Source organism: Oryzias latipes, chromosome 23, assembly GCF_053564925.1.
Source record: "Oryzias latipes strain Hd-rR chromosome 23, Olatipes_Hd-rR_3.1".
NCBI classification, from domain to species: Eukaryota; Metazoa; Chordata; class Actinopteri; order Beloniformes; family Adrianichthyidae; genus Oryzias; species Oryzias latipes.
In genome coordinates this window covers 4,235,194-4,250,403 of record NC_136259.1, presented here as the reverse complement: position 1 = coordinate 4,250,403, position 15,210 = coordinate 4,235,194, and the positions used below count along the sequence as shown (strand labels likewise).

The window sequence follows — 15,210 nt, the reverse complement described above, 5'->3', positions numbered from 1 at the left end:
AAATGAACGTAATTTCAACCAATTTTGAAGCAGAGAACAGCTAAGCACGGATATGCTACGCTTTCTCGTAGTAAAGTGTGGTGTGTACAAAAATAAAGATTATCAGATTGGAAGCAGAGAAAAGAAACTTTGCGATAGTATGCAAACTTTTCGGTTGTTGTATTTACGCAATTAAACCGTCAAACCAATGGATTTTGACCACTGACAGTAAATAAGAATTGGACTGAATAACATCTCCCCCCCTCGCGTTTCAAATGGGAAGTACCCTACATTTATATTTTAGAAAAAAACAGCTGTCACTCATTATGGCTGTCAGAATAACCATCCTTCATCTGCCATCATTTATCAACATGTTTTTGCTAATCCTAATTTTTTTAATGATGTTTTTGCTGTAGTTCAAGTTATAAACTGACCAATCAGACGGGTCAGTAACGGTAGGTGGCCTTGCGTTGCATTTTGGAAGCAGTTGACAGATTCTCCCGAGCCAACTTTCAGTGGAAGAGGTGTGGCCTTTCTAAGATGGTCACTCCGGATTGGCGGGAGTGGTTGCCATAAAACTGTAGATGGACCAATCACGGCTTACTGGGGACGTCTAGTTTCAACATGGTGACGGGCAAATCGTGGAATAATGGCGACTGAATTGGTTTCAACTGGTTGGAATAGGAAGAAAGGCCTTTTCTATGGGTGACGTAACACGCGATCCGTCCAGGTATATTATACAGTCAATGATTCTGACGCAGAGAAAAACTTTCTCCGCATCATAATATCTTGGAATTACAGAAATTGTGTAAACGGTCGAGGAGTTACAGTAGTTTGAAGAGTCTTATTTTGTGTCTCCAGCAACATCTCAGGTATAAAAGGGTTCAGGAGTCCGAGGTGAATGCATTGGTCTCTGGTTCGAAGCCCCACAGGTCTGTCATTTCTGTCTGATGACGTATTTTTTCAGCTTTTCTGACTGAAACTGGAGCTACACTCCGTGGTAAGACAGTGTGATTGGCGGCTCTCGCTCCAAAAAGCGGGTTTGACCGTTGGCCAACAGAAAGGCCAATCATACCACTAACTGCTAAAGTAAGCCGCAGCGGGGTGGACGCTCGTGGTTAAGACTACATCAGAGCTGCCATACAGCCATGCAGAGAAATACCTCGGCGGTGGCAGCAACGGCGGCGGCGGGGGGATTTGGTGAAGCCGTAAGTCACCCCGCCAGTGCGGATGGTGGCTGAGGTAATCCCCGCTTCGCTGGCTGTTGCTCCACACGCCGGACTATAAATACACTCTGCCTGCATTTGTGAAGCGACACAGCAAGAGGGTGTGAGCACGCGGGGAGGGAGGGAGGGAGGGAGGGGGAGGGGACAGGCACCAATGCAGCGTCATCAACCGCTGTATGGCCATGAGACAGATAAAGGCTGTGGGTGGAGGACGGGTGAGGCACCGGATTGGGGGGCGTTTGAGTGCAGCTGCACATGCTTCCTCCTTTCCGCCAACATGATTAGTTTACTCCTCCTCCTCCTCCTCCTGCTGCTGCTGCTGCCAGCAGAAACCCTCGCCGTTTGCATAAATTTAACTGCTGCCGTTGAGGCGGTGGGGGGCGGGGCTTACAGATAGTTTCCCTCCAAAGTTTCTGCAGCACAGGCAAGGTGTGGCTAATCGACACAGGGAGCTGCAAACAGCCTCCGTCTGCAAGGAGGTGCAGGAGATCCCTCTGGTTTCAAATCCTGCCCGGTTTGAGGCCCTTTTCTGCCCCCTGCTGGATGCAGATGCAAGTACGTAAACAGAACAAGCCAGCTCCTGCACAAATGTTTGCATGGAGTCCACAGGCCGAGGGGGGGGGGCAGTAACCACAGGAGTTTTTAAATAATACGTCTGAGCCGGGGGCAGAAAGTCCTCAACCTTACAGGCAGTGTACCCAATAGGAAATGCATTTAAACAAATGAAAATATTTTTATTGATATATTCTAAGGTGTTTTACTGCAGATGGAGCTAAAAATATTTTTAAATCTGCCATCAGTGCCGTCAGACTAAACGTGAACTCACGGCGCTGTCCTCATATGTGCGACACACTGATCCGAATACAGCAGACTTTCACCACCGTCTCTGTTCTCAGCAGCTGCTTTCCATTTATCAACAGGTGGCGCGTCGCCAGGTTAACACCTACACGGCCTTTAAGAAAGTAAATGAATGACATAAACAACAGCAAGCAAAGGCTCAGAGAGACCAGACGCTGGAATCAACGGCAATGTGTGCTGAGAACCAGCACATGCAGAGGTTCTGCTGGTCCGGAACATTCAGGTGTGTGTAAACATGACAAGGTCGTAGAGAAGCAGCTGATGCTGATGTTAGAACATGATTCACAAGTGGAAAGGCTTCAGCAGACGGGACTCCCCACAGAGTTCATCCTGAGGTCAGAGCTCTCAGAGCCGGGAAGAATACCAGGACCCGTCCACCTCCACGTCTTCAGGGCTCAGAGGTACGACTCGGTTCATGCCTCTGCATTTAAACGCAGAGCAGAAACTTCAGGACGACCGGGAGTGACGGGAAATTCAACATTTAAACGAGATCTACTGAGCCTGGAGTCTCATTTGTGACCCTTTATCAAACTGATCCCTTGAAAGGTTAAAAACAACAACTCAACATTTCCAGAGTCTGTAAATCCACCACTAACAGAAGCCCTGAGGCCGGTTCCTGTAGGAACTGGACTCAAACTGACCAAACGTTTCAACATCTGACGAGGACGCACGACGTGAACGCACCATATCAAGAAGGTAAGCGACAGCTTCCTGGATTCAGGCTCCAACAGACTCATGCTGCTCTAGTTTCTCTTTGGATCATAAGATTACACGACGTTGGACCTTTTTTAACGTAATAACCAATGTTGACGTCTTTAATTTCATTTATTAAAAGTCTCCCAACAGCTCTGATCAAACCAAACTTCCACTTTGAATAATACATTGTTTTAAGGATGTTTTAAGGCTGTAAAACCCCTCACTACACACTTTCAGCACTTTTGTCTCTTCTTTAAACTCTCAAAGTTCAAGCCTTTGTAGAAAAACGACTCCGGAATTACAGAGTAAAAAATCTGATTGATCGCGAAGACGATTTACGTCGTTTAGGCAAACTGAACCCGGTCGGTACAGGAGGAGACTGACTGGTTAAGAGCCAATCAGGACGCAGAACACAATGCACCGTAAGCAAAACCAGACAGAAGTGGCAATTAAACTAAAGGCTGATGCTATTCACACACTTTGATGCAACCAATCACAAGAACTGACGGACGTTTGCTGCCCAGAACGTATTTTAAGTGCGTCCAAGGCTCTAAATATGTTGTTGTTGGTCACGTGTATTACCCTAACCGTAACTGTAACCGTAACCCTTCGTCCGGATTCGGATTCGCAAAGAAAAATTTCAGCACTGGCAGCACATATTTAGAAAATGACGTGCAAATGTAAACAATATAATCCAATTAAGTAAACTCGTAATAAAATACCTGTTGAGGATTGTTTGTTCTGTTCAGCTATCCGCTCCATCAGACGGTTAAATCCAGGCCGTGTTGGTTAAGAAACTGCACTTTCCTCTGCTACTGATCCAGCTTAAATAGTTGTTTTCTCCTCTTCTTCTGGATTGTGACCGTAGCTTGGCCACGCCCCCTGTGGGTCTGCAGCGTCACTACAGGAGCTGCGATGGCGTGTTGGTCTACGCAGAAGCCTCACGTCTGGTGGTGCGTGAAAGCACCGAAGGAGGCACAGGTATAGACGGACCATCTTCAGGGCGCATGCCGAGGGCGACCACGCGGTCCACAGGCGGATGTTTGCTACAGGCGCTGATGCTTTCAGTCACCTGGTCAAGGTTCGACAGACTTCTGCAGAAACGTTTATGTTCCGTCACCTTCAGATGGATAAGATACAGTTCTGATAAGGACATCTGCTGTGTTTATAGCAAATCTAAGAATTTCTTTCCTCCTATCGGTCTATAGAAGTTCCTGTAAAGTAAACCTTATTGGTTGATGAGATCTAGGTCTAAACAGCAGCCTGTGGAGCAAACTATCATCTATAAAATGCAGTTTACGTGATTCCCAGCCCATGCCATTAAAACAGCAATTAGGTGGCATTTTTTTGCATCCCTTTTATATTGATTGCCTGCACCTGCAGCTGGTAATCTGACCTGAAAGTTGCATTCAGACGGCTTATTAAACGGAGCTTTGTTTGGGGGAAGGATGGGGCTCAGCCAGAGCACATAACCTGCCATTTTTATTGGTTGTAATGAACAGCTCTGGAGAGCTACAAACATTTGAAGATGAAGGATTATTTCACATTTGCTTAGCTTTGGTTTTTCCTCAGTTGTACCTGAAGACGCCTCCCGCATTAGTTAGGTGCAAACTTTAGTCCGTTCTGTAATACATAGCATTACAGCCAATAGATCAGGCTTCACAAGGACCAAATGTACTGCATCTATTTCATGAAGTGCTACAGCCAGATTGTAGCTCTGCTGTCAGGAGTAAGGCAGATCAGCCCATCTGCTTCTTTGAAAAGAAGCTGAGAGGAGAAGATTGGGCTATCAGTGGTGGGCCACACTGCTGGAGGGCAGGTTCGATTACGGGCGGACTCAGACAAAACCTTTTGAAGTCGTCTGTGATAACAAGTTTTCTGTTGAATGTCTCTTATTGTTGAAACCAGAAGAAAGGAAGCAGATACGTCCATCTCCATAACTGCTGATGAGCGGAGCATCGCTGAAGCGTCATCAGCACAGATGAGGCAGTGGAATAAAACATGGACAGATCAAAGGCCAGTCCATCCAGATGTTCCAGGCTAGCAGAATCTATTAGCCGGCACAGGAACTGGAGCCGGGCCCAACGCCATGATGGTGCGTGATGTGAAAATGAACACCAACCAAAGGCGAAAAGTTTGAAGCCTTCTCGACTCATTTTTTCCTTTGGGGCAAAGGTGTCACACGTCCAAACGAAAAACACCCCCCCACACTGCCATCAGCATTAGGACGAGTTCAGTTCCCGTCAGATTTTGGGACATTTCCACCTCTTCTTCAGCATCTGTGACCCAAAAACTACACCTAGTGGCTGATGAAGGACCAAATGTTGTATGGTTGGTTTGTTTTAGATCAGTAACTGAGTTCCACATAACCTCATTAAAACAAGACGGGTAGATGTGGTAAAGAAGTAAAAGTGTTGGACATTTGTCTTTTAAACTCTAAGGAAACAATAATGTAGATACCATGAAGGTCAGGGTTTCATAAACTGATCTACAGCAGATGATGTTAGTCTACAAACTATCATAGATTGAATAGTAAATGAAAACAAAGAGACCTGTTGTCTCCAGTTAAACTGGTGGCAGATAAACGTGCTAGCATCTCATCCAAACAGTCAGTCTAGTGCTGAGCTAATTAATGAATCACAACAATCCAACTCCAGTGAAGCTGGTAGGACCTGAGCATCACTGCAGCGGACTCAAAAGTAGTCGGCACCCGGAGAAAATGCCTGAGAGTGAAGCGGCACCGCCTACTTTTTAAAGGACAAACAAAAGATCGCAGCAGGTAAGCCCTGTACGGAGGGTCCGGAATTAACCCTCACCAATTGTGAGCATTTTTTCATTTTTAGTGGGTAAAAGTTAGAAGGGTGAGTAGATGTTTATTAGCCTTCCGTTTGGTCACTATAATGCTCCTCTTCTGCCGCGAGTTACACAACACAAGAAACAGGAAAACGCGACACCACCCTCCACTCTTGTTAATTTCAACTTTGAGTGGTGTTTGGCTAACGAAGCAGCGAAACACGACGATTCTTAACAGAATCCAGACAGAACCGGAGGACAAAGCTGCTAAACTCACAGCAGCAACAGAGAGTTCAATAAAAAGTGTTGAGTTGGAGACAGTGGAATTGTTATGCTGACGACGCTACGCAGACGGCGCTACGCAGACGGCGCTACGCAGACGACGCTACGCAGACGACGCTACGCTGACGACGCTACGCTGACGACGCTACACTGACGACGCTACGCTGACGACGCTACGCTGATATTGCGTTCTGGATGTCTCCAGAATGTGACCAAAAACGTGTTTAATATCGGACACTATTTTTTTACGGGCCGGACTTTAAACTTTAAGACATGCCAGGTGAATACGACAAAATTTATTCTCAGGACATTTATAAAAAACTGTATTTTTTAAAAATAAAAATAACCGTTTTAGCCTCCATGTGAAACTGTGTCAGACAGCCTCCATAGACGTCTGTATGTTAACGGTCAATGACATAATGGCAAGAATCCATAACAAATCATGTTTTCAGGATGTTTCTGTTATGATTTCATTAAAAAAAATGTCTCATCTGGAGGCAGAATTAACAAAAAGAAACATTTTCTATCAATATATATATAATATATTCTTTACTCGTGTCCTCTATCATGTGAGAAATGCCACAAAAATATGTTAAAACACAACTTTCATTAAAGTGGGTCTTTATGGAGTAACGAGCGGAATTTGTCTCTGTCCAAGTTCAACCGACATCCACTGGTGGAACAGGTGAAAAACCTGCTCTGATGGATCCGACAACACGGCTCTATCAAACACCTTCAAAGATCTGTTTGGTCAGAAGAAGCCCTCTGCAGGTCTCAGGGACGGATCCCTTCATCAAAAAACACACTATTTACGTCCTAGAAAATGTTGGAAAAAACTTTATCCTCCTTACAACTCATCCCATAGCTTCAAAACACAAAAACAAGTGATGAGCGTTCAACCAAGACACTGGAGTCAATCAACTTCAGGGGGACTGACCTGAACTAAGGAGAAACTGTGGATTACAAGAAGAAACACCGGGCTTTAAAGCTAAATGTAAATGTAATTGCACCTGCCCATCTGCACTACAAACAACAGACAGTTAACAAGTGTTGTGATGTCGGCTGAAGGAGCAGCAGCTTCACGCGAGACCGATTTGGTTGATTGGGCTCGGAGAGCTGCCGCCAACGTTTTCTTAAATCCTAAGAAGCTGCAGATAAAAAGCAAGTTTCACACATTTTATGGCAGTGAAGTGTGAGCGTCGACTCACACAGACAGCACTTCCTTTAACCAGGATGCAGCATTGAGGGCAAGCAGAGGTTGATCAGAGTATCAGTCACCTGACTCGGCTTCTGGCTACAACATGCTTGTTGGCGTCTTTCCAGCATATCCAAACTCCAGGCTGTTGGTTTGAGTTCAGGGAGGAAAAGCTTTTAATAAAAGAAGAACTGCTGAGCCGTCAAACAGTTCGGACTCGATCCACGTCAGTCAGAGTAGCGGCAGAAAACTACAAGCCTCCTAGTTTACTCTAGTATTTTCCGCTGTATAGAGGCACACCAGAGTTATTTATTTATTAAAAAAAAATCTGATATGCCAACTCCTAACCTTATTAGGAACACGTAAAAAACGCAGTCCGACACCGTTACATGTTATTGTGTTCACAGTAACACCCAACCTAGTTTGGAACTCAATCAAAACCAGATCCACATCTTGACAGAGCACCGTGTATCTGTCAAAATAGCTTTGACACCAGTAAACAACCAGAATTAATCCATATATAAGCCATTCTGGATTATATAGGCGTACTATTATTTTTACAAAAAAATAAGGCTTTATAGTGCGGAAAATATGTTACATTCACACCAGGCATTTGACGCGCGTTCAAGAGTGAGTTCTTTGAATCTGCGGGCAGCACAATGTGTTCACACTGAAAAAGCAGGGAGGGGCTTCTTCTTTTTCTATAATTTACAAGCACATGTCTGCACTTTAGAAGAGGCTTAGTGCAAAATGTTGAAGCGGTGATAATTTCCCCGAATCTAGCTCCAGGCGGTCTTTTTTTTTTTGTGGCTAATGTTATTTACACAAAACCAGCACAAAAAGCCATATGGACATTCATACGTGCAGCCGAGATGCACGCGGCCGCATTACCCGTACGTACGTTAAATGCGTCCAAGGCTAAATGTTGTTGGTGGTCGCACGTATTTAAAAGTTAATGTTAAAGTTTAAGTCCCACACCTGGGTGTTCTCCTGGGGGAACGCTGAGCTCCAGATACAGCCGCACTTAGTAACCATTTGGTTGTTTAACATAACCCTTCCTCCGCGTCCGTCCGGCCAAGTTTAGCACTGGCCACACGTATTTAGAAAAATGATGTCCGAATAGTCACTGGTTTTTTTGTTGTTGTTGTTTTTAAACAGCTCTACTCCAAAACATGAAAGATAATGCTTCATAATTTCTGCCGGGCACAAACCGGCACATTTCTACTTCATGATCGCTTTTCAAGCGGTTGGCACTTCCATGCATTAAGGGGAAGCCATCCATTCAACACCAACAAATCAGAGTCCCTGATTGGTCAAAGTCTGACCTGGTTTAAGTTTTGACACGCATTCAATGCCCACAGGTTTTGTACGTAGAGCCCGAAAGCGGTCCTACAAATGTGCGTAGCCATGGCTGAACTCGGATTTACATAGACCTTTCATGGGAAGTGGTCGCTTGGGTGGTGTGAACTTTAGAGTCCAGTACTGAAGACTCCAGTGAGTCATTCATTCGTCTTTTTTCCCTTTTGGGGTCACAGGGCTGCCGGAGTCCATCCCGGCCACATACGTGCGAAGGCAGAGGACACCCTGGACAGGTCGCCAGTCTGTCGCAGGGCCACAATCACACACCCATGCACACTCACATGCACACCTATGGACAATTTAGAGTAACCAATGAACTAGGCCTGCACAATATACCGCAAATTTATCGTTATCGCAACATCAAGCTGTGCAATATGCATACCACAAAAGACGGCAAAAATCGCAATAAATGGTTACCTCAAATGTGGAAAACAAACTCATGGCAGCCTGAAATGGTGAACAAATGAAATTAATCCCTTTATGCATTTAACCAATCGGAAGGACCCGTTTACGTTTTTGATCACTCAGATGAGCCCTTTTATGTTTGATGTTTGCCTCCTATGTCGACAAGGGTCATTTGGATTATAATTTTTATACTGTTGCAGTGAAATGGAAATTATGTTTTTGGTTGTTTGGCTATTTGTTTATATACCGCAAATTATATCGTTATCGCGATATTAATCACCAATATCGCATATCGCGAGTTTTCCTCATATCGTGCAGCCCTACAATGAACCTATGAATCATGTGTTTGGACGGTAGGAGGAAGCCGGAGAAAACCCACGCATGCACGGGGAGAACATGCAAACTCCACATTAATGTTCTGTTTCGGGTCCCCCAGCCGGGACTTGAACCAGTGCTGTGAGGCAAGAGCGCTAACCACTGTGCCACCATGCAGCCCTCCAGTGAGTAAATGTCTCACAACAAAGTAACTCATTTCCAAGATTGAACAACTTAAAGAAAAGAAACGCCGTCTGGCAGTGGAAGCTCATTAACTGCATTTGGACAAACAGCAGGAGCTGTAGTGCTGAACAGAAAGCGAGTTCTTCCTAGTCGCCCAGACCAGAAAACGATGTCACACAGGGTAGTGTGTCCTTTAATCCTTCCTGCTAAAGACTGAGGATCCATTTAGAAAGCCGGACCCGGTCAGAACCCACGCGTGTTTGAGTTCTGCCAGGTTCAGCGCAAATGCAAACACAGGCTGATGGCGGGTACAGGTGGTCATTCAACTGGATAATCAGGGTTAACAGTTGTCAGCAAACGGCCACCGCGGGCGGCTCAAGTGGGCTGGAGTGGCACACCGAACCTGCCCCGGCCCCCAAACAAACGCTACCTCGCTGTGACCTCTGACCTGTCCCTGTCTGAGCAGCAGAAGGAACAGAACCACTTCACTCCAGTTACTTCCTGTGAGCAATCACAACTAAACTTTCTCATTTGGACTTTTGGCCATTTTCAACTAAATCTGTTTGACACTGATGCTATTTTGGAAATAGGGACAAAGTATGTTTGAACGCACCTCAACCAAACGCTAAGTGAAAATGCAATACAAGTATAGTACATGTGAAAAACAAACGCACGTAGTTCTGTACTTGATCATGGCTAAAAAGAAAAAGAAAATCTTTAGAAACTAAAGTTCTTCTTGGGTTTAGTAGAAGCCTGAGAAAAAGTGCACAAAACACAACATAAGGATGTAAGTTCTATTATTTCAAAGAAAAGGAAACACTTGTTTATGAAAGCATCTTTGCTAATTTAACAAAACCCAAGTGAGCTGCAGCCTCTGCAGACCTAATCAGTAGGTCTAAAAAATGGCGAGCAATATCAGCGCTATCCAGCTGTACAGTTCTGATCCAGATTCCAGCTCAGACGAGGAAAACAAAGACGTTCATGGATCTATATGTCTGCAGGTGGATGATCAGAATGGAGCAGAGCAGGGAGCTTCTGGCCCGCTGATCTTAGTTTGGACATAACTACAAGCCTCTTCAAACCGTTTTCCTGATTCACAATGATCTGAATAGAGGAATAACTCAGAAACACCATTTTTAGCTTAATTTCTCTTACGTATGTGCGCCAAAATCACAATCTTCATCGGAGTGGGTCTCTGAAATTTGTCAACCAACACGCACGCGAGCACGAAGATGGATCGGACTTGATCTGCAGTCGACTCCATCAAACGCCTTGAAACATCCGTTTGGTCAGACTGTGGTGGACCTTCTGCAGGACGGATACCTTCATCTAAACAGACCGTTTACGCCATAAAAATGTCTGAAATTAACTTTGTCCTCCTTGCAACTCATTCCATAGATGAGCAACTAAGACACTGGCTAATTGCTGGAGTCATTACACTTTTCAGGCCTTAAAAGTAAAGTTGAAAAACTTCACGGGCAACTGACCTGAACTAAAGGAGAAACTCCAGAATTTAAAGCAAAGGTGAATCTTGATGATGCAAGATCTAACAAGTACCAGAGAGGATGAATAGCTTCAACCAGGTAAAGGTGGTTAAAAACAAAAAAAAGGTGGGGAGCAAACAGCACAGATCTTCTGCTGAGGTCCCGATGATCCATCTTCACCGGGAGCCCCTCAGGCTGCAGCCTGTAACGCGGCACTGAGCCCCGGAGCACCTGCTCCGCGCCGACAGCAGCTTCCATATGTAAACAGTCGCCACATGCTACCTGAGCGGAACCTCAACCGGGAGCCGCGCGACCGACTCACCGCAGGTAGTACTGCCTCAGCGCGAACGCGGCGTTCGAGCAGCTCCTCGGGAAGTTGAAGTCCTCGGCGAGTTCGACCCATTGGTTTTTATCGGAGACCTGAAAATACATGGAAAATATATTTAAAATTAAAATAAAAAACACACACACCTTAAAAAAAAGAGCGGTTACACTGAAACCATCCGGTCTGCCACAGGTCCCCCCTCCCTAATTAGCCAATATTGGAAATCGATAACTTTCTCAAAACTATCAGGAAACACAACAAAGCTGAAAAAGGCCCTTATTTTAAAATATTTAACCCGTGTTTGTGTACAAATCTGAAACAAAATCAAGTTAAAGTGCATAACTCAGCAGCTACACCGTTACAGTTTAAGCTAGTTAGCCTGTTAGCTTGCTAGCTAACTTTTTTTCCCCCACACTGACGTTAAAACGTCACCGAGTCAAACTTCCACAAACTGTGTCCGTCCGCGCGACCGGGAGCGCTCGCTGCGCCTGCCCCCCACCCCCCGCGCAGCGAGCGACCCCGCCGTTGACGGTGTTCCCCCACACGGGCCTGTGAGGCCTACATTTGGCGTTCAAGCCACGAAGCCGAAGAAAGATGGCCATGGCGAAGAGAGAGGAGATGGGGGGGAAGAAGGGGAAAAAAAAAATGTCAAGCTTCCTCCCCCCGGGCCGAAAACTGTCGGTGACAGCGCGAGGCGGCACGCCGCGTGCCGCGCCGGGCTTCCCGAGGCCGGACCCCGCGCCGATAATCGATGGTGAACGTGCCCGCTCATTTTTGAGCGGCTCCAAGTCAGCGCACTCCGACTTCCGAGCGGACGGACTCTCGATTCAAACAACACAAGCCATGGAGATGCATGGCAAAACTAGCACAAGGCCAACGCCGTCCCCGCTTGCCGTCTCCCTTAGGGGGGGTCCCGCTTGTTGTCCCGGCTGGTCCGCTTGGGGTTCCGGAGCGGTCCGGCGGAGACTCGGCACACAAATCACACTTTTGCCCGTTTGCTCGCACTCACCTTCGCGAATCCACCTAACGAGACCACTCTGATGTAGAGCGCGTTCAGGTCCAGCTCTTTCCCACCCACGACGGGGATCTTCTTGAACGCCGACCTGCGTGGAAAACACAAGAAACGCGAGCACGCGTGTGTTTAAATGACACTTTTAGGCCAACTCTCCGGCAAGTGCAGCGGACGGTCAAAGTTGGGTTTTGTCAGTCGCCCGAATCTCTCACCCTCTGCTCTGGTGAAATTGCCGCAGCTCGTCCAGGAAAGCCTGTCCTTTTCTCCGCTGATCTAGTAGATTTTTCCCCGTCGAATTTGCCATGGTTCCTGCATGCGAAAACGGTCAAAGCCCACGCGAGTCGCTTCCTAAGACACCAAGGATCCCATACTCCGCCGGCGCTCAGTCATTCGCCAAGCTGACTGTTTAAAAAAGTTAAAGAAATAGCTGATAGCAAGGAGAGCGGCAGCTCGCTAATAAAGACTGATGCACAGCAGAGCAAAAGCCCGATACAAGCCCGGACTAACTTCCAGCGAACAGTTACAAATACGACCGATTTACCGGTAGATTAGAAACGCCATGACTGGAGGTGTAGAATTAATGCTTTTGGTCGCGTCTGTGTTCGTTTGGAGTGGTTTGACAGTGTGTTACGGACGCAGCGCCGAGGCTAGCGCACACACTGTAAGAGCGGCAGAGGGATCCAGTTCTAAGACAAAAAGATGAGAAGGCCGCGGAGCCCGGCCTACCATGCGCGCAGCGCCCTCTGCGGCCAGCGGCGGTACTGCGAGCAGCGCGCTCGCGGCCGGAGCGCAGCCTGGAACAATAGAGACTGTTTTCTTTTTTAGGGACCGTCTCACAAATGCACTCCCCCGGTTGGAAAACGGGTCAGAAGGTTCTCAGAAATCTCCCGTGGGGGGAGGGTATAAACGTTTATGAACACAACTCCACACCGGGCGTGCATTGGTTGGCGTATTATTAGCAAATAAGGCAAACATCATCATATTTTTTCTTTTACCTGATTTGTTAAAATGGAAAACTTTAACGTTATGTTTAAAAAGTTAAAACGATGTCAAACAATGATTTTCAAGCATTTAATTTGCGAAAATAATTATAAAAATGTTTATAATAATTTTTCCACAATGTTTTAAATTAATACAGTCAAATTATAAAATTGTCATGCTATGTAAAAGTTTCTGCGCATAACTAATATGCATGTAGAGCTCCCCTTTTTAAAAATCTTGCCTGCAAACAGTACATAATAAAATACATTTTTTCGTGCTTTTTAAATGTTTTTATTGTGAAACAAACTGCAGCTCGCGGGTTTTCGGCGCGCGGGCTACTCCGCCACCATCCCTTGCTGCCCACTTCGCAACGGCTTTTCTGTGACGGGGTGGCAGCAAATTACACCTGATCCCTTTTCCCTGTAACTGCCAAGCGGATATCTTCTTCTTGATGGGGTTACATTCAACCATTACACGTACCCCTTTGCTCGATGAAAAACCTGTCACAAAATGGCGGAGACGTACGTTTGCAGACCCCATTTTGTCAGAAATGACAGCAGACAGCGGAAAAACCGTGCGTGTATTTTCGCGTCGCTCTCTATTTCGGACTGTTTTCGCCACAAAAGCGGCGGTGCTCCGGAGGTCACCGCAGCCTGTTTGGACTCCCCACCCGTCAACCGAATTCTGGGCTAACCTATCGCTCTAGCTTGTTAGCTTAGTCATCGCTAGCATAAAAACAAAATATCTACACATCTCATCTTCTCACTTTTATGTTTATCCGACCAATCATCCATGGAGACTTCACGGGGACTATTGTCTTTGCGCTTTCGCTAACAAAGATGGTTTTGAAAAATAAACTCTTTAAAGTTTAGAAGCTAGCTGTGCTGCTTAACAGTCGGGACATTTTTGCTAATGCTGCTAGCTAGTTTACTTCCCACTTTTGTCGATTTGCTGCTTTTAAAGGCATCTAAATCAATCCCATCGCCTTCATATCATCAATATATATCAATTAATGGGCTTTTTCTAAATTTTATTTTCTAAATAATGTGACGAGTGACTTTAGTAAAGGCATGCTAGCTTTTTTAGCTAGGATGCTAGCCTTACTCTTCGATATTTAAAGCTCTTTTTAATTTAGATCATGTCTTCCCTAATAATTGAATGTAGGGTGATTCCTACAGTCGATTCAATAGTTTGTTAATTTTTTAATGTGTATATATATATATATATATATATATATATATATATATATATATATATATATATATATATATATATATATATACTCTTCGATGCAGCTGATCAACTGTTTTTAATATCTCTGAAACATTTTCAATCCTCCTGAAAATAACAGTTTTGTTTTGGTGAGGAAAGAAAACGCACAACTGTATGTCTATTGATGTAAAATTCTTAATTTGTGCAAAATAAAACGATTCCAAAAGTAGATCTGGACCTCTGCTGAACTGCTGAATATGTTTGAATTCACAATTCAATCTCCATTATTTACAAATATCAACTTGTAAATCCTTTATAACAAGCTAACGTTTGATTTTGACAATTAGTTTCAAATTTAAACTTAACAGTTGGACTAAATAGATTAGGTATTACATTACAAACCGACAGAAAACAGCTTTTTACTTGAAGAAATGATGAAAAGACTTCAATTTGATTAATCAAAATGGCGTATTTTTTAAATTAAATTGGCTGATTTTTCTTCTAATCTCTTAAACTAGATCAAACAAAATACTTTCTATAGAATAAAATACAGCAGATAAAGTAAATTACCTAAGAATAGTGAAATATCTCAAATGGCGAGACAAATATGGGATGCAAATGTACTTTTAATATAAAACAAATACTATTTTCAGATATCTTTGCTGTTAAACGATGAAAGCATATGTAAAATGTAACCCTTTTTCTACATAATGTTTTACCTCTTTCACATGAATATGAAACTGGACTTTTGTCTTCAGAAACCCTGAACTGGACTCATCTAATAATATTAGTTTATAACTGTTCCAGTAGCAACTCATGTTAAACTTATGCACCCCTATGAGGGACATGTAGGCTTCAGTTTCACTCTACGATTAAAGAAATTCATGTTTAAATCTCCTGCAAAT

General features: G+C 44.6%; 1 protein-coding gene across 3 annotated transcripts in view; it reads right to left on the bottom strand.

The window, feature by feature from the left end:
- arid2 (AT-rich interactive domain 2) overlaps positions 1-12,859 on the bottom strand; it is a 42,067-nt gene extending 29,208 nt beyond the window's left edge. Inside the window, exons 1-4 of one of the 3 annotated variants that reach the window (XM_023952211.2) lie at positions 12,654-12,859; positions 12,325-12,514; positions 12,110-12,203; positions 11,098-11,195 (exon numbers count right to left, since the gene is read on the bottom strand). In XM_023952211.2, coding sequence (XP_023807979.1) covers positions 11,098-11,195; positions 12,110-12,203; positions 12,325-12,416 — 284 coding nt within the window. In that variant the 5' untranslated portion in view covers positions 12,417-12,514; positions 12,654-12,859. Of the gene's footprint in view, positions 1-11,097; positions 11,196-11,443; positions 11,522-11,662; positions 11,800-12,109; positions 12,204-12,324; positions 12,515-12,653 lie in introns of those variants that run through there. The other 2 variants (XM_078942152.1, XM_078942153.1) reach the window with 2 other exon arrangements.
- Positions 12,860-15,210: the final 2,351 nt, after the last annotated feature.